At 58.4% G+C, this 26750-nt stretch overlaps 2 protein-coding genes across 3 annotated transcripts; one reads left to right on the plus strand and one right to left on the minus strand.

Annotated features, from left to right (window-relative positions):
* Positions 1–74: 74 nt before the first annotated feature.
* ATG9B (autophagy related 9B) lies at positions 75–8207 on the minus strand. The gene is made up of 14 exons (XM_042975410.1): positions 7439–8207; positions 7276–7319; positions 7045–7109; positions 6686–6847; positions 5994–6135; positions 3678–4432; positions 3338–3491; positions 2942–3121; positions 2117–2353; positions 1814–1947; positions 1533–1629; positions 1208–1331; positions 980–1121; positions 75–816 (listed from the first exon to the last, which is right to left on the minus strand). The coding sequence occupies exons 1-13, from the start codon at positions 7977–7979 to the stop codon at positions 994–996; spliced, it is 2763 nt and encodes a 920-aa protein (XP_042831344.1). The 5' UTR covers positions 7980–8207; the 3' UTR covers positions 75–816; positions 980–993.
* Positions 8208–10330: 2123 nt separating this feature from the next.
* ABCB8 (ATP binding cassette subfamily B member 8) lies at positions 10331–26619 on the plus strand. 2 transcript variants are annotated; one of them, XM_042975432.1, is made up of 16 exons: positions 10331–10532; positions 14652–14964; positions 15333–15488; positions 15566–15660; positions 15794–15899; positions 16688–16849; positions 16949–17034; positions 17150–17247; positions 17544–17649; positions 20657–20690; positions 20891–21027; positions 21190–21284; positions 21462–21595; positions 22379–22526; positions 23886–24136; positions 24768–26619. In XM_042975432.1, the coding sequence occupies exons 1-16, from the start codon at positions 10438–10440 to the stop codon at positions 24891–24893; spliced, it is 2142 nt and encodes a 713-aa protein (XP_042831366.1). In that variant the 5' UTR covers positions 10331–10437; the 3' UTR covers positions 24894–26619. The 2 variants fall into 2 exon arrangements, with proteins under 2 accessions (XP_042831366.1, XP_042831375.1); XM_042975441.1 differs by lacking the exon at positions 14652–14964 and having other exon boundaries at positions 10344–10532.
* The last annotated feature ends 131 nt before the right edge of the window (positions 26620–26750 follow it).

The following is a 26750-nucleotide window of genomic DNA, read 5'->3' on the forward strand; positions in this document are numbered from 1 at the left end:
GTTACAAGCGCTACCAAGATGCCTAACCCAGCCCCATCGATTAAAATTGCAGAACAACAAGCTTTGTTAACTTGTGCAGCTGGAGGGCGTGGCAATTCTTTGACAGGGAGTCCTATCCTACACACTCCACTCTGACCCGGCGCTCTGGAAATGTGGCTTCCAGCCCATCACGGGCAGTTCTGTGTTGCTTCCTTGCTCTTGATTGAGAAGGAGGTACAGCTCTCCACCAGGAGTGGGGACGCCAGAGACGAAGGTCACAAAGAGGTGCAGCAAGCCATGAGCAACCTTTACAGCCGGTTTCAGACAGGATGAAGATCCACACCCACTTCCACAGCCAGCGCTGCCAGTGCTGAGCTCCAAAACCACCAGCCCTCTGTAGAGTCTTTCCACTCACAAGTCCCCAGTGGAACGTGAAGGCCAGACAGGCTTGGAGAGCCCACTGCCATCCAGGTCCCATCCCTCACTGTTTCCCTTGCATTTAGCTAGGCCTCCACCTTGGCCCCGTCCTCCACCCTGAGGATACCTGGGGATTTCTTCCCAGGCAATTGCTCGAGGACAGTTAGTTGGTGTGGTGTCCCCTTAGCCCCTTCAGACGGGGATCGTCTCTAACGCTGTCTCCAGATGCCTTTGGCATCTCCTCTCCTACCCTTTCTCTGCTCTCTGGGATGAGCTTATCATTAACCTCCCCCAAGTCCTGCCCAACTGAAACATCCTTAGATCTAAAGTCAGGGGGGCGGGGGTCTTTAAAGATGGCTCGGCATCATGCCCTTCCACTCGGCCTTGTCTGATCTCCTACGGCTGGAGAAGCCAGGGAACCTGGGGGAGGAGAAGGCTCTTGGCAAGCAGTCGGAGGTTTAGATTCCAAAGATGACCGTCCCTATCGCCCTGAATTCCCACCACTGCCCCCATCCCTTCAAGTCTGGCTCCACCCAACTTTCTCTTCATTCCCCAGCTCCCACCCCAGTTAGACAATACCGACCCTGAGGAGCCCTCTCAGTCAGTGCTAGGGGCCTGGCCAGGCTCCTTCTGGGCATCTGTGGTCTCCTGAAACCTTCCGGGGAGCAGATCCTGGGTTCTCTGGGTTCTCCACTGCTGTCTGGGGCTGGAGGCAGGACTGGAGCCTGGTGAGATGAGCCATCAGCTGGGCAGTGCAGTGATGCCCCCCGTCAACCCAGGGTCTGTCCCCCGCACACCCTGACCGCCTCACCATCACTTGACCAGGACGGCTTCTCCTCATCAGGCGAGAGTGTCTGGGAGGGGCTGGACCAGGGCCTGGACAGGGAAGAGGCTGAAGCCTCACCCCACAGTTCCTGCTGCTGCTGTTGATGGAGCTAAATGGAACGAAGAAGAACGATGGGCTTCCTTTCGGCCCCTCAGTGTGAAGCACAGCCCCTGGACTAGGTGCAGGGGGTTTTAAAACCTCCTCTTCCAGCTCCCATTGAGTACTTCCCTACACTCTACCCCACGCTCAGTCTCCACTTCGTTCAGCTGCTTTCTCCCTACATGTCTCTTTCTGGCACCCTTCTGCTCACCTGGTGCAGGTAGATGGCATGCAGACTCATCTCAGCAGAAGCAAGCTCTGGAAGCTGGGCCAGCTTCTGGCCCCCAGCGCCTCCTGGAGACACACAGCTGGAACAGAGGGTGCAGTAGTCCAAAGACATGCCCCTCCCCCCAGGGCCCCCGGGGAGGGCCAGACTTGATCTCCCCTTCCCAATCACCCCCAGTGCCCCTGCATACTCCTCCTGGGGGATCAGCCCCGCCACCCGCGCTGTTCTCCATCTCATCTCGGGCCCACTCCACCCCACCCCCTCACCTCGGGTCCTGGGCAATGCGGGAAATGGAGGCCAGGAGGCTGGCTGTGGCTGCGGCTGGGCAGGGGGCTGTGGGGCTCAGGTCCCGCGGGGGCAGGAGGGGGTGCACCAAGAGGTTGGCCAGGAAGGCCTCAGGCTGGGAGCAAGAGAAGAGGGTGTCAGAAGTGAGGCCAGAAGGGGAGGGAGGAGGTCTAGGGAAGGCCCGGGAGCAAGCTGGCCCAGGGAGCAGGTCAATACAAACAGTGAGCTGGAGGGGAGAGCCTGGGGGTGGTGAGGGCAGAAGAGTAGGCCAGGCTGCAACTCACCAGAGGTGAGGAGGAGTCACTGAGCACCCCCGGGGTGGGGGGACTGCGGACAGAAGTGGCGCCCCAGGCTGCTGCATCTTGTTGGACCCTGCCCCGAAGGTGCCCCAGGAACTTGGAGCTGTGCCCTGGGGGGCGCCATTGCGGATGCACCAGGGAGAACCTCATCAAGGAGAGCTCAGTCTTTCCATCCTCTGCACGCTGAGAGAGCGAGGCCTCTGTCTGTCCTGCCGAGAGCCACTGAGAACAAGAACAGTCAATCGTTCACATCCTGTGGACACTGCTTTTATAGCTTCCGTGGGAGCCTTGCGGGGTAGGCGTGACAGGAAACACTAGCCCCGTTTTCCAGGTCAAAGAACAGAAGCCACGATGGGGACTTGCTCAAGATCAACCAAAAATACAGCAGCAAAACAGGACCTGGGTCTAGAGCCAGCACAAGGGTAGGGCGCGGGCTTAATGTTTTGCCAGCATGTGCACGATGGACCCCAGGGCTGGCTGGCCTGACCGCCTTATGCCAGCCCCGTCTACTGACCAGCTCATTTCTCAGACTCTCTGATGGTCTCCGCTCCTGTTTACTGGACTTACAATGTGCCAGGAACCCTGTTAGGGTACTGCACACATCATTTCATGCAATCCTCACAGCCCTGGGCATTGGCTACGGTCACCATCCTCATTTGACAGATAAGGACACTACCACATGGCAAGTGACATGCTCCAGGTCACAGGTGGTCAGTGATAGAACTTGGGGTGGAACCCAGCTTTGCTTTAAGTGAGGCAAGCAAACCCCTATCCAACCACAACCCCACACAGCCAGGGATGGGCTCTAACCTGAGGGTGGCCGTGGCGCTTCACATCCATCAGGGCAAAGGAACAGATGTCCCCAACTCCAGCCACATCCACAGTGAAGTGATGAAAAAAGTCAATGATCTCCAGGGAACGGGGGCAAAACCAGAACAGTAGAAACAGCGGAGTGAGGAGAGGGGACAGGAGCTCCTCCAGGAGGGAGACCTGGGGAAGCAAGGTGAGGCTGAGAAAGAGTCGTTGAGGGGACTCGTGATCAGGACAAAGAGGTCTCCTAGGACGCCTGCCAGGGCCGGAAACCTCCAGAGTCACTTGCCGGCTCCCGGGATGGCCAGCCCGGAGCCCGTTTGCCCCTCGCCCTCCCCCAGACCAGACGCTGGCGGCTCTGGGGTCTCCGCGGCCCGCTTCGGGCCGGACCCTCACCGCTCGGTACTGAAGCAGCCGCGCCATCTGCCGGTAAGCGCTGGCCTTGCCGGCAGGGCCGGGCTCCTCCGGGAGGTAATGCATGTGCGCCAAGGCCGCCTGCAGCAGGAACTGCGGGGAACGACCCCGGCCCTGTTCTTCCGGAATGAAAGACCTGGAGATCGAGATGGGGGTGCAGAAGGGGGCCCGCGGTTAGGAGGACGTGCGGGTGGGAGGCAGGGCCGGGGGAGAGGGGGCGCCCAGGGCGGGGTTGGGGGTGGTGGTGTTGTAGGGATTCGCGGGAGGCTCGGCCCCGGGTCAGAGGAATGCCCCCCTCCTTCCCGGGCAGCTCCCCGAGCACCTGGCCACGGTGGCGGTGACCCCGAGCGCGGTCATGGCGGTGAGCACGTGCTCCACGGCCAGCACGTCTTCGTCGTACACGGTGAGCACGAGCAGCGCGGCGAAGAGCGCGCCGGCGAAGAAGACGAGCTGGCGGGCCAGCAGCGCGAGCAGGGGCGCCGGGGGCGCGGCGGCGCGCAGGAAGGCGGCGGCGGGGCGGTAGGCGCGGGCCAGGCGCGCGCGCAGCTCGTGCGGCAGCTCGTTGAAGTGGCGCAGCTGCAGGTGGGCCAGGCGGGACCAGCGGCGCGTCCCCAGCGCCCCCGGCTCGCGCCGCAGCAGCTCCGCGTGGCTGTAGAAGGCGTGCAGCACCTGCCAGGCCAGCACCAGCGGGCTCAGCGCCAGGTTCACGGCGGCCAGCAGCAGCACCGTGCGCCGCCAGCGCGCGGCCAGGGCGCCTCGCTGGTCGCTGCGCTTGTAGGCGTCGGGCAGCTCCCAGCCCCCGCGGAAGAGCGAGAAGGGCCCGCGGAAGAGAAGCAGGTCGACGTTGAGCGCCAGGCCGCGGCTGAGGAAGGCCGCGCTGCCTCCCCAGGGCAGCGCGCAGCGCGCGGGCAGCAGGCCCTTGTTGGCCAGCGCCACCTTGTAGTTGGTGTAGCGCAGGATGCGGTGGTGGACGTCGAGCTCGGTCAGCGGCCGCGGCTGCACGCACAGCCCCCCGCTCTTCTGCAGCGCCAGCAGGCGGCACTGAACCTCGGCCCAGGGCACCGAGCTGAGTTCCTCCTGAGGAGAGGGGGCTGTTGAGCGTCAGCTGGGTTCGGTGATGCCCAAACTCACCTTGACGGAGCTACCTCCCTCGTCTGCCCTCTCCCCACCTTCCTCACCCAGTGTCCTTCAAGGGGGGAAACCTGTCACCTTTCCCGAAAGTTCTGCCCTCTCTTGCCCTCCTCTAACCTTGTCACTGGCCAGGGCGCTTATTTCCCTTCATTGTCTCCTGAATTGTGTTCCTCCTGCCCCTGCCACTCTCAAGGCCATGAGTCTTGTGCTTCCCAGGGACACCTCGTAAGTTAACTTCTTCAGGTATTTGGTCTCAGCTTCTCAGGAGCAGATTTTCTGAAACCTCCCCGCCCTGGTTCTTCACAGAGGGCACAGAACTGCTGCCGGGACCTGGGAACTGTCTCTCCTTGCCAGCCCTAGGGTGCAGGCCAACACAGGACCTGAAGCCTCACCACCTCTCACCTCAGCATGCTTTGAGACCGACCCCCCGCCCCCAGCCCCATCCCACTCCACCGCCCATTAACCCTCCTAAGACACCGGCTGTGTCCATGTCTGGGTGGGGTGCTGTCAGATCTCACTCGGGTCTCATCTGCAAACCTCACGTTAGCCCAGTTTCACCCAGCTGCCCCAGTCCGGCTTAGTCAAGTCCCTCCAGGCCAGCCTCTCCAGTCCATCCCAGGCTCTCCCCTTCCCCTGGAAGGAATGGGGGAGGGGGAGAAAGAAAGGAGGAGGAGGAAGAGAAGGGTCAGCAGCCTCCTGGAGAAGCAGTGCTCTAACTCCTGCCTTCCCCCACCGGTGCTCCCCTGGCCCTCTCCATCCTCCCTGCACTCTGCCTGTGCTCCCCCACTCGAGGCGCCTTTTGGAAACCTCTCCCCTTGGCCCTGCAGGAGAGCCATAGAGAAGGTTCTGCGCTTCTGAGGGGAGCAAGGGAAGCAGGCTGCAGAAGACAGCCTTTGAGCTGAGCCTTAAAGAACGAACTGGGGAACAGAGTAAGAAGGAGCATGAACGAGATGGGGAGGAAAGAAAGGGCAAAGCATGAACTAGGACAGTGAAGGGGCCCACACAGTGGCTCACTGCAATCGTGAGGGAGGCCAGAAAGTGGGGGGGGGGTATCACCCAACGGGGCCTGACCACTCAGTTGCGGGCTGGTGGGTCCACTCCTCACTGCTGCCCACAGATGCTCACCGCCCCCCCACCTCCTGCATCATCAGGCCTTGGAATGCCTTCCCACCTCCTATCCTTCCCAGCCCCACCCAAATTCCTCCTGCCCTGTAAAGTCGGATGACCACCCTTCCTCTAAATATCCACTGTTTGGAGCACAAGCATGTGACCCTAAATCATCAGCTGTAATCCAAGTCAACAAAACTCCACTCGGGTAAGGACCAAGCCTTAGCAATAAGTGGTGGTACCTCTTCTCCTAACGTTACTCAGGGCCTGGGCAGGTGTCAGCGAGGCCTTCTGCCTGCTTTCCAGTGGGCCCTTCCATCTGTCCAGCCCCCGCTCCTCCCTATTCTCTGTCCCCACCCCTGACATGGCACCCCTCCACAGACACGCCCACCCAGCTCACCGGGGGGATGTGCAGGGCCTCCCTGTAAAACACCTGGATGTCCCAGTAGCTGAAGAGGTTGCAGACTGAGCGAAGCAGCTGTAACAGCCAGAAGGCTGCAGCCAGGATCAGAAGGAAAACCAGCAGGGGGCTGGAGCGGATCCTGTGTGGGGTGGGACAGATAGCAGCGAGAAAGTGGGGGCCCAATAGAAAGGGAGACTAGACTTGGGGAGCGAGGGAAAAGTCACAGAGAGAGGGACCCAGCTCCACCAGCAGCTCTCAGCGTGTGGGCCCTGGGAGACCCTGAGGCCCTTACAAGTGTCGGCAAGGTCCCAACTTTTCTCAGGTAAGACCAAGGTTTTCTGCCGTTTTCATGCTCATTCTCTCATGAGCATACAGTGGACTTTTCCAGAAGCTACGTGTGTGACACCACATCGGCAGCTGATGGAACGTGTGCTGGTGTATTCCTAGATTTTAAAGCTATTCTCAGCTTAGGTCTCGAAAGAGGTAAATATAGACAGATACGATTCTCATAAACAAAAGCTCTTGGGCGTTCTTGATCAAGTTTAAGTGTATTCAACGTGTGCTGAGACCAAAAACTTGGGAGTACTGCTGATTTAGACCAAAGGACAAAAGGATGGGGGGGGGGCGGTGCTTGTCTGCTTGTCTGCTCGTCTCCCCCTTCCATGCTCCCCCCACCAGCTGTCACTCACCGCTGGGCACACTGGGAGGAGGATAGGATGGCATCTGCCAAGGTGACTTTGCCGTGGAGCAAGCCAGGTGTCGTTCTGTTGTTCGGTTGGTTGGCGAAGAGAATGTTGTAATCAACGCAACGAAGGAGGAAGGTTGTGAAGGTGACGATGAAGACGAATTGTCTGGGAGACAGGGAGTGCAGTGGTCAGGTCTGAGGGCAGGGCAGGCTCCTGCCCCAACCTCCAGGTCAGCCCTGAGTGTCCTCCCCTCCCTGCCGAGCCTCTGGGCTGCTTGGGTGGGGTGCGACACGGACTAAAAGCAGCAGGCACTGCTGAGGGAGCAAGGTGACAGAGTCTGGGGCTTGGGACAAGCATCTCACCCCAGCTGGAAGACATCCTCCAGCAGGATGCAGGCAAAGCCATTCCTCTGGTGGTAGCTATAGATGTAGCGGTACGTCAAGAAAGAAGCCTGAGGCACGAAGGGCCTTTCTCGAAGACACCTCTCCCTCACTTCCGCAACCCACTGCGCCCTGAGAGCCACCGGCCAAGAATGGCACCAGCACCAAAGGGCCCTCCCACACCGGTGCTGCCAGGCCGAGCACAAAGGATATCTTGGTGAAGAAGCTGTCCAGGTTCTGGATGTGGTGCCAGGAGCCTGGGCACAGAGGGGAGAGTGTTGGGACTTGGCTCTCACCTGAGCGCCCAGTTCACATCCTCGGGAGCCCCCAGGCCCTCCCCAGCGTGCTCCCCTCGCAGCCCCACACCCACACTCACCTCGGAGCCCTTCAGGCACATGGAGCAGGGGCTGCTGCTCCTCCCCGTGGAGGGGTGAATCTTGGGACCCCTCGGGGTCACAGTCCTCCAGCCGCTCATAATCCTGCTCAGGGATCAGAGGCCCTATCCGCAGCCCAGGAGGGTCCTGGGGGCATCGGTGCGAGGGAGGGGGAGTCACTGGGGCCAGGGGTGGGGTGGAGTGGGAGCCCCAAGAGGGGGGAGCAGAGCTGGGTGTCATCGCGGGCCCTGCCTGTGTTGTTGGGGTGGGGAGGGCACTGTGGGGAGGCTGAGAGCCCCCTGGGGCCTGCAACGCTGGGCAGGGGGGTCCCAGGGCCGGGGGAGGGACCGAGGAAGGAGAGCTTCTTGTGTGAGGGGCAGGGGACAGAGAGAAGATGGAAATCCTCCCTCTGCCAGGCCCCCGACATGGAGGAGGAGGGAGAGGGGGCAGCGGCATGGGGAGGAGAGGCACTGATCCAGGCCCCAGGTCTCCCCACCGCCCCAGCCGCCCTCGGTTCCCCCCCCAGCCCACTTGCCTCACCATCGGGCCAGTAGCTTCTCCTGAAAGCTTGGACGGATGGGAGCTGCTGCCGTATCCACAGAGGTCTGGGTTGCTGAGCAGGGACTCCAGCAAGGATGGTGACAACAACAGCAAGGTGACTCAGTCAGGGCAGGCCTCAGGCGTCCAAGCCGGCAGTCACCTGTCTGACAACTCACACCCCTTCCAGGGCAATCTGCGGCCAAACCTGTCACGGCCAAGCCTCTGTGCCTGGGAGGAGCACAAGCTGGAGAGGGAGAGGCAGAGGCGAAGAACATGCAGACCAGAGACACCTAGTGTCCCCTCCTCAGACCTGGAATGGATTTAAAGGGAAGGCCAGAAAGTAGCAGCCAAAATAACAAAGCCAAAAGAAACTTCTACCAAAGGATTCTAAGACTATGAGGCTAAGATGTTACATCTTTGATTTCTTGAAACCTGGTCTCCTCTCTCTACACATGCACACAGGGATCCACAGAGAAAGGCTTTAAGACCAAAAGCAAAAAGAAGAAAAAACAAAAGAAAAGCCTGGTGTTCTGTTTGCCTGCCAATACGAAGGGGAGGGGAGATTGCCAGACTGGGCAGCCAGGTTGGAGGAAACTGAGGAAAGGGAGGAGGTAAAGAAAGGAGAGGCAGCTATTCCAGACGTGAGGAGTGGTTTGGGGGGCTTCGGTAGAAAAAGGCTCCTTGGGAGTTCCGTTTTGTCTTCCTCTTTATCTTGGGAAACACCGGAACTCTCTTCCCCAGTCCTCATCCAGTTTGGGGGGGCCCCCTGAGAAGCATCAGAGCTGAACCAGCAGAGGGCAGCTGGGGGGCCAGGATCAGGAAGGATAATTTGCATACCCAGGGATGAGCTGGTTGAGTTCCTTTCTGCCACCTCAAGGAGGAGAAGGAGGCAGCTGGTTTGTTGGCATGCTCGACGCCATTCCTGGGGCCCTGAATCACAGATTTGCTACTAAAGCCCATTCCTGAGGTGCTGACTCAGCTGCCCAGGTGTCAGGGCCTCCAGGGCTTAGGCCTCAGGGCTGTCTTAGGGGACAGTATGTGTGAAACAGAGAGAGGAACAAAGTGCTTCCCAGAGTGTGTTCACTGGAGGAATGTGGAGGCAATCATGGAATTGCTCACAAAACACGAGACCAGATATGCCTGTTTTTCTCCTTCTGTGCTGCCTTCCTGGGACAGGAATTGTTAAAGTAGCTCGGGGCTTGCATAGTTTTATCCCTGAGCAGGAGGCAGAATTCCTTCTAGAGGTGGCATCCTAGTGCCCAAGATAGAATCCCACATTGCAGAGGGGCTAGGAAATTCCCATATCTTAGAGATATCTGCCAAGACATCTGCCTACAGGTTGTGTAGGGTTTTGCCTGATCTCTTTTCAACCTCCCTCACCCCAGTATTCCACCACATTCACATTAGGACCCCTCCCATACACCCAGCCCAACCTCAAGCTAATCTGGCACATTTTCATACCCAGTATCCCCCCTGATTCATTCATTGACAGCTGCCCTACCAGCACCCCAATTCAAGTTAATTTATTATAAAGGGCACTTTTCTCTATCAGGCACCACTTGGGAGGGGAAGGGGGTATGGATGAATGAGCCAGAATCACTACTCAGAAAGAAGTCATAGACCCATAGACCGTGGAGGGGGGGGGGGGGGGGGGGGGAGGGTAACTGTGCAAATTACACGGAAGAAATAAATGTTTAACGGAGGTGCAAAAGCTGGGAGGTGGGGTCCTTAGACAAGTCAGCCTGACTGCGGTAAGAAGGCATCTGTGGGAAAGAAGGATGTGGGGGGGGGGGGTGGGGGGCGCCTCCATAAGCTATACGGGACCTCCACACTAGTGGTTCTCAATCGTTGAGTAGGCGGAGTGTATCAGAATCACCAGGATAATTTTTTTCCCAAATACACGTGGCTGCCATCCCCGGAGCTCTGATCTGTCTGGGAGAAAGGGATGCATCACATGGAACGCGCACATGTTTTGAAAAAATTCCCCAGGCCCCTTTGGGTCCCTTCGTTCCCTAGGACCAACACTCTATACTCCTTAGAAGTCCTGGGACATCTAGAGTCCGCCGGCAGCACCCATAGACCAGCAACCCCGAGGTCCCGGGTAACGCTGGCGCGTTACTACGGATAACCCCCGCGGTAGAGGGTCCCACGAACCACGCGCTGCTTAAGTCACCCCAGGGCTGGCCCGGGCAGTAGGCGGAAAGCAATGCCCCACTTGCTCGGCCCCGCCCACAGCCGGGGGCGGGCGGATAGTCGGCTCTGTCCAATCACACTTCCGGAAGGAGAAGGACCGAAAAGGCTTTCTTCAATCACAGCTTGCGACGAGATTGATGCGTCTTTCCGCCAATCGTCGCCGAGGCGCGAGGGGGTTGTCGGGATGGGGGCCGGAGCCAACATGGAGCCCTCAATGGGATGAGGGTGAAGCTGCCGTTGCCGGCTGCTCCTGTGTTCACGTCCCATCATGTTGGTGCACTTATTTCGGGTCGGAATTCGGGGTGGCCCTGTCCCAGGCAGGCTGATACTACCCCTCCGCTTCCAGACATTCGCGGCCGTCAGGTAAAAAGTGACAAACCTACTGGGAGCGCGGGCCGTTGACCGGCTGGCGGGGCGTGGGGCCTGCCGGGACATGGAGTCCCGGGCTCGCGCGAGGCCTGCTGGAAGTTGTAGGCCGGCCCGGGGGTAGAATGTCACTCCCCAGGGATTGGCTTCAGTTATTTATAGCGACTACCTAGGTGCCAGCAGGAGACTCGGCCCGTCTGTATCCGCCTGTGGGCTGCGCGGAGGGAACGCTCTAGGTCGGTGACCACATCGGGTCCGTGCTTCCCACCAGAGGGCGCCAGGTGTCGAGCCTGGGTGCTGTTCCTGCCCCCTCCCTGTCCTCTTTCTTGGAATTGGTCTGGCAATTTGGACAAAAACTGTTAGTGTCCAGAGACATTTAGTGTTGGTGTTGCTCCCAAGATTCAATATGAGCTGAACAGAAATTGTTCCTAGATCTGGATGTTTTCAGCAGAGATTTAAAAAAAAAAAAAATCTAGAAACACGTACATGTGTGTTTTTGTGTGTTTACACGCGTTGGTCCTGAGAGAGAGACGCAGGTAGGAAACCAACGTGGACCCTGAAACTGCGACTCCAGTGTAACTGCTTTTGAGAAGGGACGGATTCCTTTCTGATCCTGGAGTGAGTAACTTGTGGGCCAGGAAGGCAGCAGATTGGCAGGGGTGAGCTGATAGGGACTTGTGTCGTTTTGAAAGCCCATCTGATTGAAAAAGGAGAAGAGCTGGGCCAAGCTGGAGCTACAAGTACCGTTGCTGGGAAGTAATTTGCCAGTTCTTGGCAGTGACCAAGCCTTGCTTAGAGTCTTAGTTTGGAGGAGATGAGAGAAGCTGGAAAGTAACCATGGTAAATTATTAAAATGCTTGAAACACTCCTTAGGAAGAGAGTAAGGGTGTTGATATCATTTAAACCAGAGAGAAACCCGGAGAGAAACCTCAGATAATATGCAAGTATTTGTGTGCCCACGAGTGCAATGTCTTTCAAATGTGCAAGTCACAACACAGTAGATCAGAAAATGAACGTAGTGCGTAGGATCATGTAAAGTGAATGTAATAGAGAGTGCCTAGTGAGCATGTGACTCTTGATCTCAGGGTCTGAGTTCAAGCCCCACGTTGAGTGTGGAGCCTACTTTTTAAAACAAGTGAATAGAGGGGCGCCTGGGTGGCTCAGTCTGTTAGGCGGCCGACTTCGGCTCAGGTCATGATCTCGCGGTCCGTGAGTTCGAGCCCCGCGTCGGGCTGTGTGCTGACAGCTCAGAGCCTGGAGCCTGTTTCAGATTCTGTGTCTCCCTCTCTCTGACCCTTCCCTGTTCATGCTCTGTCTCTCCCTGTCTCAAAAATAAATAAATAAAACAAGTGAATAGAATAGAATACCCGCTTTAACATTAGGGAGAGTATTGTTTTGTGAAGCATTTCAATTTTGTGTGACCTGTGTTTATTGTACTGGGTGGCAATTTACAACATACTTCTTACTGTAGGCCTCAGTGAGTCTACAACTTGCAAACAATGCAGTAACAGGACAGGTCAGATTTTTCCCTTCTGCATTTCTTTTTTTTTTTTTTTTAATGTTTTTATTTATTTTTGAGACAGAGACAGAGCATGAATGGGGGAGGGTCAGAGAGAGAGGGAGACACAGAATCTGAAGCAGGCTCCAGGCTCCGAGCTGTCAGCACAGAGCCCGACGCGGGGCTCGAACTCACGGACCGTTAGATCATGACCTGAGCCGAAGTCGGACACTTAACCGACTGAGCCACCCAGGGTCCCCTCCCTTCTGCATTTCTAACGAGGGCATGCACTCAACAAACATAACCATAACCGTTTGCTGAATATCTATTATGTACAAGAACTCTGCTAAGTGCTGGGGATGAATGTGGATAAGATAGAGCTTCCTGCCCTCGAGGAATATAACGTCTCATGGGGAAATTGGACACTTACACTGGGCAGAAGGAAGATGAGCTTCTCTAAAATTTAGGGTAGACATAAAGTACACAGTGGAAAATGAGACATAAAAGCCAGGCATGTGGAATGGGGTGGAAGGAGGCATAACAGAGAGGACCCGGGCCTCCTTGAAACAAGGGAAAAATTAGGTGGAGTCTGCAGTTGGGAGCATCTGGGAATGCAAAAGACCATCCGAATAAAGAAAAACCTCATTCTATTTATTCCTTTTTTTTTTTAATGTTTATTTATTTTGAGAGAGCGAGTGAATGCGTGCAAGCAGGGGAGGGGCAGAGAGAGGAGAGAAAATCCCAGTGCAGAGCTCAATGTCATGAACTGTGAGATTATGCATGACCTGAACTGTAATTATGAGTGGAATGTTTAACCCACTGAGCCACCCAAGTGACCCTTTTTGTGTTGTTGTGTTTTTTTCTAATGTTTATTTATTTATTTTGAGAGAGAGATCATACGAGGGGCAGAGAGAGAATCCCAAGCAGGTTCCGCGCTGTCAGCGCGGAGCCTGATGCAGGGCTTGATCTCACGAACCATGAGATCATGACCTGAGCCAAAATCAAAGGCCAGATGCTTAACTGACTGAGCCACCCAGGCGTCCCCGTATTCGTTTTTAAAAGCCTCTCCCCATCGATAACCTCATTTGAATCTTTGAACATCCCACCATTTACTCTTGGCCAAATAACTTCTGCTTGTAACAGGGTCCCCGTAGCCAGGCTTGCCCTTCTCCAGCCTTCTCCCCTCTGCTGTGATCTTTAAGATGCAGATTTGATTATGTCATACCTCAGCCTAAAAGCCACGAATGGTCCTCATTGCCCTCTAAAGTCCAGCTGTCCTATAAAAACTTCGATGCCTGTCCTGCCCATGTCTCCTCTCCCTTGTATTTCAGGTTCCAGCTCTTCCTTCTTTCGTACCTGCACATGTCCCAAACACGCTCCCTGCTGCCTACAGCTCTCCCCCACTTTATCCCCACCCCCTTCACTTAGCCAGCTCCTTCCCATTCTCCCTCGGGTCTGGTCAGGAAGGCCTGTCCTGATGCCCTCACACAGGGAATTCGTGGTCTGTGCTCTGAGCACCTGCTGTTCCCCTTTTTACACTCAGCAAGCTTTGTCATTAGCTGTTAGTCCTTCCCACCATGAGGGTAGTTACATGATCTGTTCTGTTGACCTCTTGTTTCCCGTGCCTCACAGCAGAGTGTGGGCACGCGGTAGGCTCTCTACCCGACATCACCGTGTATTGATACAGAAACTGCAGGCCAGAGAAGGTGATTTGGGCCGGTCTGAGATGACAGGATACATTATTTGGATTGTTAATTTCTTTTTTCTCCTTCAGTTGATAGAGAGGGAGTGTGTCACCGTTTTTCTCCATACGCTGCCACATAAGCACTCGGGGCCTGGGAGGAGTCTGGGTGTTGGGGTGCAATGAACAGTGACCAAGGGTCAGAAGACACGGGGCCAGTCCAGGCCCTGCCACACCCAGCCTTGGGCACAGCACACGTGGCAGGCTAGAACAAGCCTGGATTCTGGAGTCACATAGCAGGGTTCCCCTCTTGTCCAGGTTCTGCTGCTTGGGGACAAATTATTCCAGCTCTCTCAGTCCCCGTGACATTCTCTTCCATCAAGTGAGAATAAGGGCGTCTCCCTCCCAGGGAAGGGAGGATCAAACACAGCCAGACCATTGACTGGCAACACGGGGGCCACGTGGGCCAGGCGTCGCCACTGCAAGCCAGCCCAGTGCCGGGTGTGGCCGGGGGGCACTCTCCTCTTGCCTCTCTGAACCAGATTCACTCAGGACCTCTGCTTCCTCAGCTGTAAAAGGAGTGCCTACAGACTAGCTGCCATCCAGAGTGATGTCCCATGATCAGAAAGCACGTGGGTTGGAGATGGCCCCTGACCAGAGGGTTCCCTGGAGGCTGAGGGGGCCCAGCTGTCTGATGGCACGGCGAGAACACCTTTCCGACTCGGTTACCGACTATTGTCTTGCTCCTCAGCAACTTGGCCTCAATGTGTTTCTCTTAGAAACTGAGGTGCTAAAGAACAGCCCTGGGAGGGGTCGCGTAGGACCCTACGGAGGAAGAAATGCTGTCCAGAGGCCTCAGCCCAGAGCTGGCCTGATTGATTGCTCCATTGAAGTTCACTCGGGGCCGTGAGCCATCGATGCCATTGTCTCCCTGCAGGTGCTCTGATGGCCGCCACAGCTCCTACCTCCTCAGGGCTGTGGCCCAGCTGCGCTCCCAACTCCGGGCTCACCTCCTTCGAGCGCCTCCAGCTCCCAGCCAAAGACCCTCTGCCTGGCGCTGGGTCGGGGGCATCCTTCTGGGCCCCGTGCTGTTGAGTAAGTGCCCCCGCCTCTGCCTTGTGGCGCTGTGTGAGGCAGAAGAGGCCCCTCCTGCCTGCTCCAGACCTTGTGTCGGGGATTCCCGCTTTAACTGGAAGCTCTTCTGGCAGTTTCTGCGCCCCCACCTGCTGGTCCTGGCGGCAGCCATCGTGGTGAGATGCCCCTCCCCTTTCGCCCACACCAGGGACAGGGAAGGACCCAGCCAGGGGTTTGCAGAAGCGCCAGCCGGAGCTGCACAGGGGCAGCTTGTCTGCCTCACCAAGTCTCAGGATAGACCTCAGGAAGCAGCAAGGGCTGGCTGCCTTAGGGACTGGAAGCCAAGGGATGCCAGGCGATCCCACACAGGGCAGCTGGCTGTGCAGGGTACAGGAATCCCCAGGCTCTGGCATCCTGGGCTGGAACTCGAGGAAGCACACAGTTAGCCAAACATGAACAGCTGCAGGAGAGGGAGGGCCAAGGTCAGGGCCAGGGATGGGGAAGAATATGGCCCCCTCTAAATGTCTGCCCCTCCCTCCCCAAGCTGGCACTGGGTGCGGCCCTGGTGAATGTGCAGATCCCCCTGCTCCTGGGGCAGCTGGTGGAGATTGTGGCCAAGTACACAAGGGACCATGTGGGCAGCTTCCTGACTGAGTCCCGGAATCTCAGCACCTACCTGCTCATCCTCTATGGCATTCAGGTACAACAGGAGGGAGGGCCTGGGGGCACCTAAAGGAGCCTCCTGGGCGCCCCTGAGTGCCCCGGCCTCTCTCCCAGGGCCTGCTGACCTTCGGGTACCTGGTATTGCTGTCCCGCATCGGCGAGCGCATGGCCGTGGACATGCGGAGGGCCCTCTTCAGCAACCTGCTTCGGTACTGCCAGTGCAGGGTGCGGGCAGGGGGAACTGCTGGCCCCAGAAGTCTGGACAAATGTAGGGGCAGGGTCTTGTCCTAAACTAATGTCTCCTCTTCTCCCCAACCTACTGTACCCTTGACCTACCACCAGACAAGATATTGCTTTCTTCGATGCTAAAAAGACAGGGCAGCTGGTGAGCCGACTGACAGCTGATGTGCAAGAGTTTAAATCATCTTTCAAACTCGTCATCTCCCAGGTCAGTTCCCCAGGCCCCCCTGTGTGTATACACACACACACACACACACACACACATACACACCCCAGTGTAGACACATCAGGCCAGCCCCACCCACCTTGCTGTTGGGCTCTGAGCCTAGGCTTCCACCAAGTGAGAAGCCTGCTGTCTGGTGAGGGTGTGGATGAGGGAGTGGGGAAGTTCACGGAAGGGAGGTACTGTGGTATCGTCCAAGGTCAGGACAGGCTGTTTCACTCCTGTTCTGAAATTCTACCTCCCCGGAAAACCTTCCCAAGGACTCAGACAAGAGCCTTTCTTGGACCGGCTTGCCAAGAGCAAAATTACCCTGGCCTGCCTTACCCCCAGAATGCCTGGCATGCTGACAAGTGTTAACGAGAACGAGTAAAGGCTTTTTACTGCATTACTGATGTCCTGTTCTCATCCACCCACATGGTCACTGTGGCTGCTGGGTCATGCCTCACACTGGCCCATAGCAGCCCCTGGGTGACATTCCTGCTTAATTCTTTTTTTTTTCAGTTCCTAAAGCAAAAGGCAAAGCAAATTGGGATTTGTCTGGGGGAAGGAGGCTGTGGTCCATAGACATTCTCACCCAGGCCTTTCGTGCCTGGTAGGAGAGAAAGGGTCATGCTTTATGACTGGGTGGACTGCCGGTTGGCCTTCCAGGGTCAGACTCATGGCCTTGGCCTTGGGAAGCGGCCTTGGCCGCTGTAGCCAGTGGACCCTTGGTGAAGTCCCCGTGTCGTGGTGCTGATGCCAAACAGCCTTCCTGTGTCCCTTCTCTCCCCCAGGGACTGCGAAGCTGCACCCAGGTGGCTGGCTGCCTAGTGTCCCTGTCTATGCTGTCCCCCCGCCTCACGCTGCTGCTGATGGTGGCCACACCCATTCTTATGGGAGTTGGCACCCTAATGGGCTCAGCTCTCCGAAAGTTGTCTCGCCAGTGTCAGGAGCAGGTACCAGCATTCCTGCCATCCGTGCTTTCCCCGTTTCTGTCTGCCCCGCCATTCCTCCCCGTCCCCAAGCCAGCCGCCTACTTCCTGGACTCCTTGCAGATTGCAAGGGCGACAGGCGTAGCAGATGAGGCCCTGGGCAACGTTCGGACCGTGCGGGCCTTCGCCATGGAGCATCGGGAAGAGGAGTGAGTCCCAGACGGAGAGGAGCATGAGGCAGGGAGGACTCCCTGAATGCACCCCAGCAGCCCTGCACCCCAGCCCGGCTGCTTCCTGACAGCCGGGCTTGGCCTCTCTCCCCAGACGCTACGGAGCAGAGCTGGAGGGGTCCCGCTGTAAGGCAGAGGAGCTGGGCAGGGGCATCGCCTTGTTCCAGGGGCTCTCCAACATTGCCTTCAACTGTGAGTGAGCAAGTCCCCACCCGGGGTGTGGGCGCGCCCGTCACGGCTGGGGATGAGCTTGGAGCCGTGAAGGGCAGGTCCCAGCCAGGCAGGGGAGGGGCGGCTCTCCGCCTGCTTGATGTCCTTCAGACATCTGTAGGAGCGCCAGGTGCGTGAGCTCCACCACCACACATGCACACGTGTGCGCGCGCACACACACACACACACACACACACACACACTCGTTTCCACACGAAACAGGTAGACGCTATTCCAGGCAGACGCCTTCCTGACCGTCTGTCCCTTTCCACACGCAGGCATGGTCTTAGGCACTCTGTTTATTGGGGGCTCCCTCGTGGCTGGACAGGAGCTGACAGGGGGAGACCTCATGTCCTTCCTGGTGGCCTCCCAGACGGTGCAGAGGTGAGTGTGAGGCTGTCCCCGTCCTGCAGGAGCCCTGCTGAGTGGAGGGACAGGGGGTGGTGGCCCGCCCCGGGGGCTGGCTGGGGAGAGTGCCCCCGTGCCATCCATGAGCACCCTGTAACCTGATTCACCGTCCGTACGCTCAGGAATGCAGCTGACATCTTCGGCCGCCTAAACGGTTCCGAAATTTCCGAGACAGCTTCTTAAAAAATTGGCCATTGTAGCAAAACACACGTAATGTCAAATTTACCATCTTAACTGTTTGGAAGTATAGAGTTTGTGCATCCGTTACCACCATCCGTCTCCCGCCCTTCGTGCTGCAGCACTGAAACCGCCTGTTAAATGCTGAGCTCCCACAACCCCTTCCCTCAGCCCCTGACAACCTCCACGTCTATGATTTGCCCACTTTGGGTGCCTCACGTAAGTGAGATTGCACAGCGTTTGTCCTTTCGTGACGGGCCTATCTCACTCAGCGTAATATCTTCCAGGTTCGTCCATAGCGTAGCCTGTGTCAATTTCCTTCCTTTTTAAGGCCGAGTGAGATTCCACATACGGATAGACCGTCTTTGACATGCTCTTTACGAGCTCGCCTGCCATCCTCTCTGACCTTCCCAGGGCCGAGCGGCTCAGCCTCTCCCCTGCCCTTCCCAGCCTGGAGCTCACTGTGTTCGTTGTTCTGCGATCTACCTGCCCCACTGGGCCTGTCTGCCCGGACCTCTCGGCTCCCTTTGCTCAAAACCCCCAAGGCCTCCCCTTTCCTTTCTCTTCTGAGCTAAACGCTAGCAGTTTCTGCTGCAGTTTCTCATCATCTCCCCCCCCACACCACATATGTGAGAGCACGTGAAGCATAAGTAGATGTCGTGATGAATAACAGAGGAGCAAATATGCTGTAATAAATCATTGAAGAGCAGAGACCCGAATTACTGTCAAGCACGTCAAGAGAACAGACTCTCGCCCCAAACACCCCTCCGTGCCCCTTCCCCATTGCTTCCGACACTCGTGGCCGGGCTCTGCACTGTGTCTTACTGCCTGTTTCCTACAGCGCCCCTCGTCATCAGCCTTGTTATTGTCCCAGGTAGACTGGAGCCAGTCTGAAGATGGGTTGGTGGAAAGGACTCCCATCCTTGGCCCCATTTGTGTCTGGTGCTCCCGTATCTGGCCCCATTCACACCTTCTCTGAAGTTCAGACCGTGGGTGGCCTCATCCCTCCTCCAGCCTGGGAACTGTTCCCTGGTAGCCTGGGGACCGAGAGGACTGTTGTAGAGGTGGGACTTGGCACAGACCCCAGGCTGGGCCCTGGCCTCGTGCTCTTGTCCTGAGGAGCCCGACAAACCCGCCTGGTTCCACGCACACAGTCACCATATGGCCCTCCACAGGCAGTGATGGGAAGGTCTCCCTTTCCCTACACCTCCCGAGTCTGGCCCTTCTCCATCAGGCTCCCCTTCGTCTGGGCCCCCACTTCCCTTTGTGGCCTGAGTTCCGACCCTTTCCTTTCCTCCCCACAGCACGGGCTAGCCAGTTAGCAGAGCTTTCTTACAAACAGAAAAGCCTAGGAAGTCCATCTATGCTGTCTCTCTCTCTGGCTGCTACACAGAGCTGCTCCCACAGCCACGGGCCTTAGGATTATCCTTTGTGGGGGGCCCTCCCCACGTGGAGATCCTTCACCACCCACCTTGGAGGAATTCGATCTATTTAGGAGGCTGATGTATTTCCTCCTGAGGTCCAGCAGGGCGAGGGAGGGGAGGGAGGCAGCCTCAACCTTTAGACCCCATCCTAAGTGTTCTTTTTGTGGCACTGGGTCTCTGGAGGAGACGGAGAGGTACCCAGACAGACCACAGTCAGGGCCAGGCCGCCTGGTCTACATCCAGGTCTGGGCCTCACCGGGAATGGGCCGCCCCCCCGCCAGGGCTCTCAGGGTTGCCTCCTGAGCTGTCTCTGAGAGCAAGGTCATCGCGCACCAACGAGTCATGTGCATCTGCTTTTTGGTTGCTGCCGGGCACCTCTGCCAGGCCCTAATGGCCTCCAGATCTCTTGTGGAGGATGTTCTCCCTTGTCGTCCACAGATAACTCACTGTCCTGGCTCTTCCTTGCTCGATGCCTCTCCACTCCCTCCGGCAAATGCCAGTAACTCTGAGCCTGCCAGAACCATTTCCTTGCAGGCCCCTCCCTTCCTCACCCCTGGCGCTGGAAGAAGTGACTTTCCCGTTCAAGGCACTCAGTCTTTTCCACTTCAAGGACCCACATGCACACTCAGACACGCGCACTGTCGCGGACTGGCCAGCCCGGTCAGGGGCCGGTGACTGAGAAGCATGACTCTCCACCTTCCAGCAGCCGACAGCCTTGCACGGCAGAGGAGGTGACCCCCCCTGGACAGAGACACACTCGCACCATGTTTTACACAGGGCAAGCCCGCGCTAGCGTCTCTATGGAACTTTGTTTTGGGGCCCATCCCCCACCCCTCACATGCTCCAGGGTCTTCGAGTTCCTTCTTTCTCTGAAAGGATTAACATCCATTTTTCCACCTTAATTAGCCCTTGCTCCCCCAGGAGTCCACTGCACTAGAGCTGACCTTGCCCCATGGGCTTCGTGGCCCCGACCTGTTCACGGTGCTGGCGCTCTCCCTCGTGTTGTTGGTGCAGGCAGGCAGCGCAGAGCCCAGCTCCCCCGAGCCCCGTGCCTGCTTCCTGCGCCCATCTCCCCGGAGCCCCCAGGCCTGAGGTGGCAGACAGTTGTCAGCTTCATCTGGCCAAGGAGAGAACAAGGAGATAACGCGGTTCCAAGGAGAAGCGACCTGCCAGAGAACTATCTGGTGTTGCTGGATCCCAGGGCTCCTGCTGTCCCAGATTTCAGGAACATCCTCTGTGTTTGCCTTCAGGCTGCCCGTTTCCTAGCCTCACGCGCCACGTCCTCCGCCCCCATGCAGCCGAGACCCATACCCTTCCCTCTGGCACCAGCCTTCTCTGGGGCTCCTGTCCCCACTCTTTGAATCTTTCTCTCCTCCTCACAGGTCCATGGCCAACCTCTCTGTCCTGTTCGGCCAGGTGAGTGGCAGTCAGGGGGCGGGCCCCGTGGTGTGGACATCGGATCTGGGCTGGAGTCCTGTCAGCAGCCAGCATCACCTGTGTGCTGCAGGAACCAGGTGTCAGGTGGAGGGGGTGTCAGGAGATGGGGCTGCACTGCCAGCCTTGCCCTCAGACCCCACCCCTCCCTCACCTCGGACTTTAATTAACCCCCTCCCCAGGTGGTGCGGGGGCTCAGTGCGGGTGCCCGGGTGTTTGAGTACCTGACTCTGAGCCCGTGCATTCCGCTGGCTGGGGGCTGCTGCATCCCCAGAGAGCACCTGCGTGGGGCTGTCACGTTCCACAACGTCTGCTTCAGGTCAGCGGCATCAGCGGGTGGGCACGGGGGCGTGAGGCCCTGTGGGTCTGTGTCTCCCTCTAAACGAGCCCCGCCTCGGGATACAGTGAGACTCGAGCAGGGGCCAGGGCAGAAAGGGGCCAGGACCTGGTCTAACTAAGGATCTCCATTGGCTCCTTCCAGTTACCCCTGCCGCCCCGGCTTCCAGGTGCTCGAAGACTTCAGCCTCACGCTGCCCCCTGGCAAGATCGTGGCCCTCGTGGGCCAGTCCGGCGGAGGTGAGAGGAACCCCCCGCCCTCCCACCCTAGGACCTTCCTTCCTACAGTTACCACTCAGAGTGGGGTGGGAGGAGGGGCCCCTTCACCTGTCACCGGGGGTCCCTCTTTCCTGGCAGAGCCTCCAGAAACCATGCCACCTCCCTGACCGCCCCGTGCCCCCAACCCCAATTCCCCAGGAAAGACCACGGTGGCTTCCCTGCTCGAGCGCTTCTACGACCCCACGGCTGGCGTAGTGACCCTGGATGGGCGGGACCTGCGAACCCTCGATCCCTCCTGGCTCCGAGGCCAGGTCATCGGCTTCATCAGCCAGGTGGGAAGTGTGTCTCCAACTTGCAGACGCCGTCTGTCTTTTCTCGCGGTCCTTACTGCACCTGGGCCTTTCCCCTTCTTCCTCCCTCCCGCCCACTTCACCCCTGCTCTCTTTGTGGGGCGGGAGTAGGGGGCTGAGGCCTTCCTGACTGGCTCCCCAGCGGTCATGGGATCTGGGGCTTGCCCTCCCCAGCCCGCCGCAGCTCTGCCCTTGCCTCCCTGGGGCAGGAACTCTGCTCCTCCCTTACTGCCATCCAACCAAGTGCAGTGGGACCCTATTTTAGGACCCCTGGGTCCTCTGACAAACGTGTGGTGTTCAGAAGGTCTAGAGACCCCCGCCCCTGACTAAGCAAGCCCCCGTGGCCCCACCCTGAAGCCCTCGGCCCCACTTCTTTCCTTCTGTGTGAGGTGGTGCCCCCCAGCGAGGGTCCACCCACCTCCCGTGATTGGATAAAGAGGGCACTCTCACCAACCCACCACTGCAGAGAAAGCTAGAATGAACACCCCCTTCTTCCCCATCTCTCCCAAGAGGAGAGGCTTTTCCAGGCCAGCTGGCCCAGCCACCTCCCCATCCCACTCCTGAGGGACCCTGTGCCCTGCAGGGAGCTCGGCCTCTCCCCACTTTGACGGATCTCTCTTTTCTTATCGGACTTGTAACTTTGAATTGCCCCTACCTGCCTTGCAAGAGGCCAGTTCCGGTGTGGCCAAAATCACCTTTTTGCACCCCTCCGGGGTTTGGGGCAAAGTCAGAATGTCCCATGTGGACCCACCCCGCCACCCGCAGGAGCCAGTCCTGTTCGGAACGACGATCATGGAGAACATCCGTTTTGGGAAGCTGGGTGCCTCGGATGAAGAGGTTTACGCAGCTGCCCGGGAGGCCAATGCCCACGAGTTCATCACCAGCTTCCCCGAGGGCTACAACACCATAGTCGGTGAGTCCCGGGGACAGTGTTCTGCTTGGATCTGCCAGGCCTGCGTGAACATGCCACAGGGACACAGGCCTGGCATCAGGGAAGGCTAGGTCCGTGGCCGAGGGGGGCAGACACAGGTCTGTGGTTCAACCACACGTAGGCTGCAGAGACGGGGATGCCTCAAAAAGTGTAGGCGCAGGACCCGGCCAGGGACACTTGCAAGGGGTCTGTGGTGTCAGGGACCTTCAGAGCTTCCCAGCGGCCTCCACGTCCTAAGACGGGACCAGAAGCACTGGACCGCTAATCTTCTCGTAATTCCTTGTGCTTCGGGCTCCTGTTTCATTCCTGCCCTTTTGTTCCTTAATTTAAAAGCGTTTCCGTCTAGTTACCCACAGGGATTGATGTGACTGAACAGGTCTCCCTTCTGACCTACCCAGAGAAGGGCTTTCGTGGTTCTGGGACGTTGCAGTGTTGCAGCCTTACACTAGAATATTCACATTGCGGCTCGCAGCTTTGTGCATTCACAAAGGGGTCTTTTTTTCAACCTCTGGGGCCATGTTTATCACCCCCAGTCCTTGGCTCTGTTGCAGAATGTTCCGGCACGTCTCAAGGTGTAGGCATATCTGGGGTTCTTGGCGCATCTTGAAACTTAGGCCTCAGTCTGGCTGAGCTTCAGGGGTGGCACCACCCCTGTCTTTAGCCATCATCCACGCTCTATTACTGATCTAGCCCATTCTGGTCACCACCCAGAGTCCACACTCCCCCGACTGGAGGTGCTGTGCCCACACCTCTCGAGAGGCACCTTCCTTGTACCTGTGACCCCAGCACACTAGCAGGCTCATCTGGGGCTTTAGTCTGCCCTTGCTGACCTCTGACCACCGTCCCCATGGTGCTGTTTTTCACTCCCAGGCTGCCCCCTCTGCTGTTTTCCTGTGAGCATAGTAGACCCCAAGTGGGGTCTTCCCAGAATGCCCCATGGCAGGCCGTCACTACACCCCAGGGCCCACATCTGGGTCGTGGACGTCCCCAGGGTGGCGGAGACCCAGCAGGCCAGGAGAAGGCAGCTGGAGCCACAGGCCCAGGCATGGCTCTGAGACCCCACCCCGGTGTGGGAGGGGCACTGGGTGTCTCCAGGGTGCACTGAATCCCGAGTGTGCGCCCCTCCTGCTGTCTGGTGTGAGTGCACGTGTGCGTTTGCACAGGGTTATGGGATCAGGATGCTGACCCATCCGAGGCAGGCGAATGTGCACGGTGCAAGGTGGTGAGCCTGAGGGACCAGATGGAAAGTTCCAGACGGCCCAGGTGCCCCTTTGTAGGGCCGCCCCCAAGTGCAGAGCTGAAGATCGCTTCAAGGCCCTGCCCTGTCCCCTTCCTTCCCAGGTGAGCGGGGTGCAACCCTGTCTGGTGGCCAGAAGCAGCGCCTAGCCATTGCCCGTGCCCTCATCAAGCAGCCCACGGTGCTGATCCTGGACGAGGCAACCAGCGCACTAGACTCAGAGTCCGAGCGGGTCGTGCAGGAGGCCCTGGACCGCGCCAGCGCTGGCCGCACGGTGTTGGTCATCGCACACCGGCTCAGCACCGTGCGTGGGGCCCACCACATCGTCGTCATGGCCCACGGCCAAGTCTGTGAGGTCAGTTGGGGGCCAGGCAGTGGGTTGGGACAGTTTCAGCCGTGGACGCAGTGGAAAGAGTGGCTCAGCTGTGAGGGTCCGGCCTGGCCCTGGGAGCCTGGGGCGTATTCTGGAAGCAACACGCTGTGTGGATTCAGGAATTCCTGCCCTGGCCTCCCAGGGCCCGTTTCTTCCACTGTCCCGTGGGGTAGTAGAACTACCTCATGACTCCCAGAACCGAAGGGAAGGGACTCAGAGAAGTGTGGAGCGCTAGGGAGAAGGGGCCTAGGAGCTGAGGTGTAGCAGAGGCAGCACCAGGGACCCTGGTGAGGGGCTGGCCGGGAGCTGTTCTCCACAGGCTGGTCTGCAGCAAGGCCGGGAGGCTGCATGAGGCCCGGCCCCCAGCTCCCAGCTGCTCACTCAAGTGAAAGCTGGAGTCTCTGGGTTCCATAAGGGAGATGCTCTTCCAAAACCCAGCTAAGCAGGGAGACGGCACTAGCGAGTTCAGACGTGCCAGTGCTCTGGGGTCATAGTGTCTCCAGGAGGGACGATGGCTGAGAGGACAGTGAGCTCGATGGCTGATAAGAAGCCAGCCCTCCTAGGGCTGTGAACTGGGTTGGGGTGACCATCTGCCCCTCCTTCCTCTCTCCAGGTGGGAACCCACGAAGAGCTCCTAAAGAAGGGTGGGCTCTATGCGGAGCTCATCCGGAGACAGGCCCTGGATGTCCCAGCTCCCGAGATGCCCAGAGGCCCCAGGAACCGCCACCCCAAGTCCTGAGAGCAGCTGTTTAAGGTCTGGTTGCCGCCGAGCGTCGGCACCCAGGACTGGGGCTCGGCTCAGGGGAGCTCCCAGGGACCAAACACCCAGGAAGACCAGTGTGCTGGGGTGTGGGCTGCTGCTCCCCTGCTCACAGTGCAACCTGGGACTCTCGCTGAGCTGGAGGCGGGGAGGTCGGGACCACTCCCTCTGCCCCCCGCCCCCGTTTCCCCCTCCTGCCTACCTCTCGCCTGCCAGAGCCATGAGTCATTAGGCTGCACAGAAGAGGCAGAGTCCCCAGCCCCCTGCTCTGTTCCCTCCCTCCCTCTGCCCAGATCCTCCCAGCCCCTCTCAGGAACCCTGCCAAGTATCCCCCTACCTGATAGCCTAAAGGCTTCCGGCCCCACCTCTGTACAAATCAGGGGTTCACACTGGGGTTCCCCATACCCGTGCCAGGACCTCACTGTCCTAGCCTGACTCCCCTCTCTCCTCTCTGAGAGGAGAGGCCTCTCTGAGCCCTGGGGGAAGGAACCCGCCCCTTGGGCCAGCCCCTCGAACCCACAGTCCCCATCCTGAGAACAGCTTCCCCTCCTCCCTGCTCCGTGAATAATGGTCCTTTTTCTAGATTTCATCCCCCCCTCCCATTCCCGTCCAGCGGAACAAGTGCCCCACATGCCTCCAGCCCCTGGGAAGGGGGAGAAGGGGCAGGGCATGCCATGGTCTGTTCCTCAAGGAGCTTCCGGCTCACCAAGCCATCGCAGCCCTGCCCTGGCCCCGTGCACCTCGTCTCCGTCACCCTGTGAGATTGTGGACAGCCCCTTTACATGCGGACACCCAGCCCTGAAGGAGACTAAGGAGCCGACATACCCCAGGCTCCAGCCACAGGGGTCGTGTGGTGCTGGTGGTCACCAAACCTCTAGGGAGAAGTTGATACTTTGCCCCCAGGCTGACAAAACACAAAATCAGTTGGACAGGCAGTGCCCTGCGTCAGGGGCGGCAGTGGTGAGTAGGACCAGCAGAGCCCGCTGTAGCCGGAGGTCAGCCTGGAAGAAGCAGCAGCGGCTCAGGTGTGAGTGCAGGAGGCCCCGCAGCCTCTTCTGGGTGTGGCTTAGGAGCAGATGCTCCTCTGGGACAAAGCACCTGAAATGTCCCCGGGCCACAGCCACCCTGGCTTGATACCTGCTTCCTTACGGATCAGAGGTCACTGCCGGGGCGGCCACAGCCCAGGGGGGCAGCGCGTGGGCTGGCTCTGGGTTGCTTTGCCCCTAAACGCCCACCCAGGAGGCACAGCCCAGAGCCAGCCTCCGCTCCCAGCCAGGTCCACGGCGGCCTGCCAGACCCCTCCCAGGGAGAGAGAGCAGACAAGCTCCTGCTCCCCCAGCTCCAGCCCCAGCCCCCCAGAGACCCCCTCCTGACGCCAGACTCCGGTCTCTCTGGACCTCTTCAGGGCGGCCTCTCCAAATCCCAGCCCCCCCACCCCCCAACCCAGGGAAGTAGTGAGGTCTGTGGCGGGCCTTGAGCCGGAAGGTTGTGCGGTCAGCCTCACGCTCGCCACGTGGCCTCAGCCTCCACCTTGGCTCCGGCGACTATTCAACGTGGGTCGTAAGCCTGGCAATACCTCATCCTGAGAGTTTGTTTTAAGAGTTGAAATGGGATGATCTGTGGTAAAGTACTTAAAACTCCCAGTGCCACAGCCTCGGGAGCTGGTCACGTGTACAATAAACTGTTGTTCACTCCCTGCTTCCAAGATCCGTGTATCATGTGCCGCACACCTGCCATGGGCGTGAGGATGTCCCCGCCCCCCGTGAAAGTCTTGTCAGGAGGACAGACAGGTGGACAGGTGACGACAGCACAGCATGATCATGGTCCATTGGTGCA

This window comes from Panthera tigris, chromosome A2 (assembly GCF_018350195.1).
Source record: "Panthera tigris isolate Pti1 chromosome A2, P.tigris_Pti1_mat1.1, whole genome shotgun sequence".
NCBI lineage: Eukaryota > Metazoa > Chordata > Mammalia > Carnivora > Felidae > Panthera > Panthera tigris.

Excerpts from the sequence above, each read along its gene's own strand:
- ATG9B (XM_042975410.1), bottom strand. The coding sequence starts at position 7,979 with ATGGTGAGGCAAGTGGGCTGGGGGGGGAACCGAGGGCGGCTGGGGCGG. Across the intron at positions 7,110-7,275 it reads TGGACAGCTTCTTCACCAAG|ATCTATAGCTACCACCAGAG; the intron begins ATATCCTTTGTG and ends ACGTACCGCTAC. Across the intron at positions 6,136-6,685 it reads TCCTCCCAGTGTGCCCAGCG|GATCCGCTCCAGCCCCCTGC; the intron begins GTGAGTGACAGC and ends CACCCCACACAG.
- ABCB8 (XM_042975432.1), top strand. The coding sequence starts at position 10,438 with ATGTTGGTGCACTTATTTCGGGTCGGAATTCGGGGTGGCCCTGTCCCA. Across the intron at positions 21,028-21,189 it reads TTCCACAACGTCTGCTTCAG|TTACCCCTGCCGCCCCGGCT; the intron begins GTCAGCGGCATC and ends GGCTCCTTCCAG. Across the intron at positions 24,137-24,767 it reads CCCACGGCCAAGTCTGTGAG|GTGGGAACCCACGAAGAGCT; the intron begins GTCAGTTGGGGG and ends TCCTCTCTCCAG.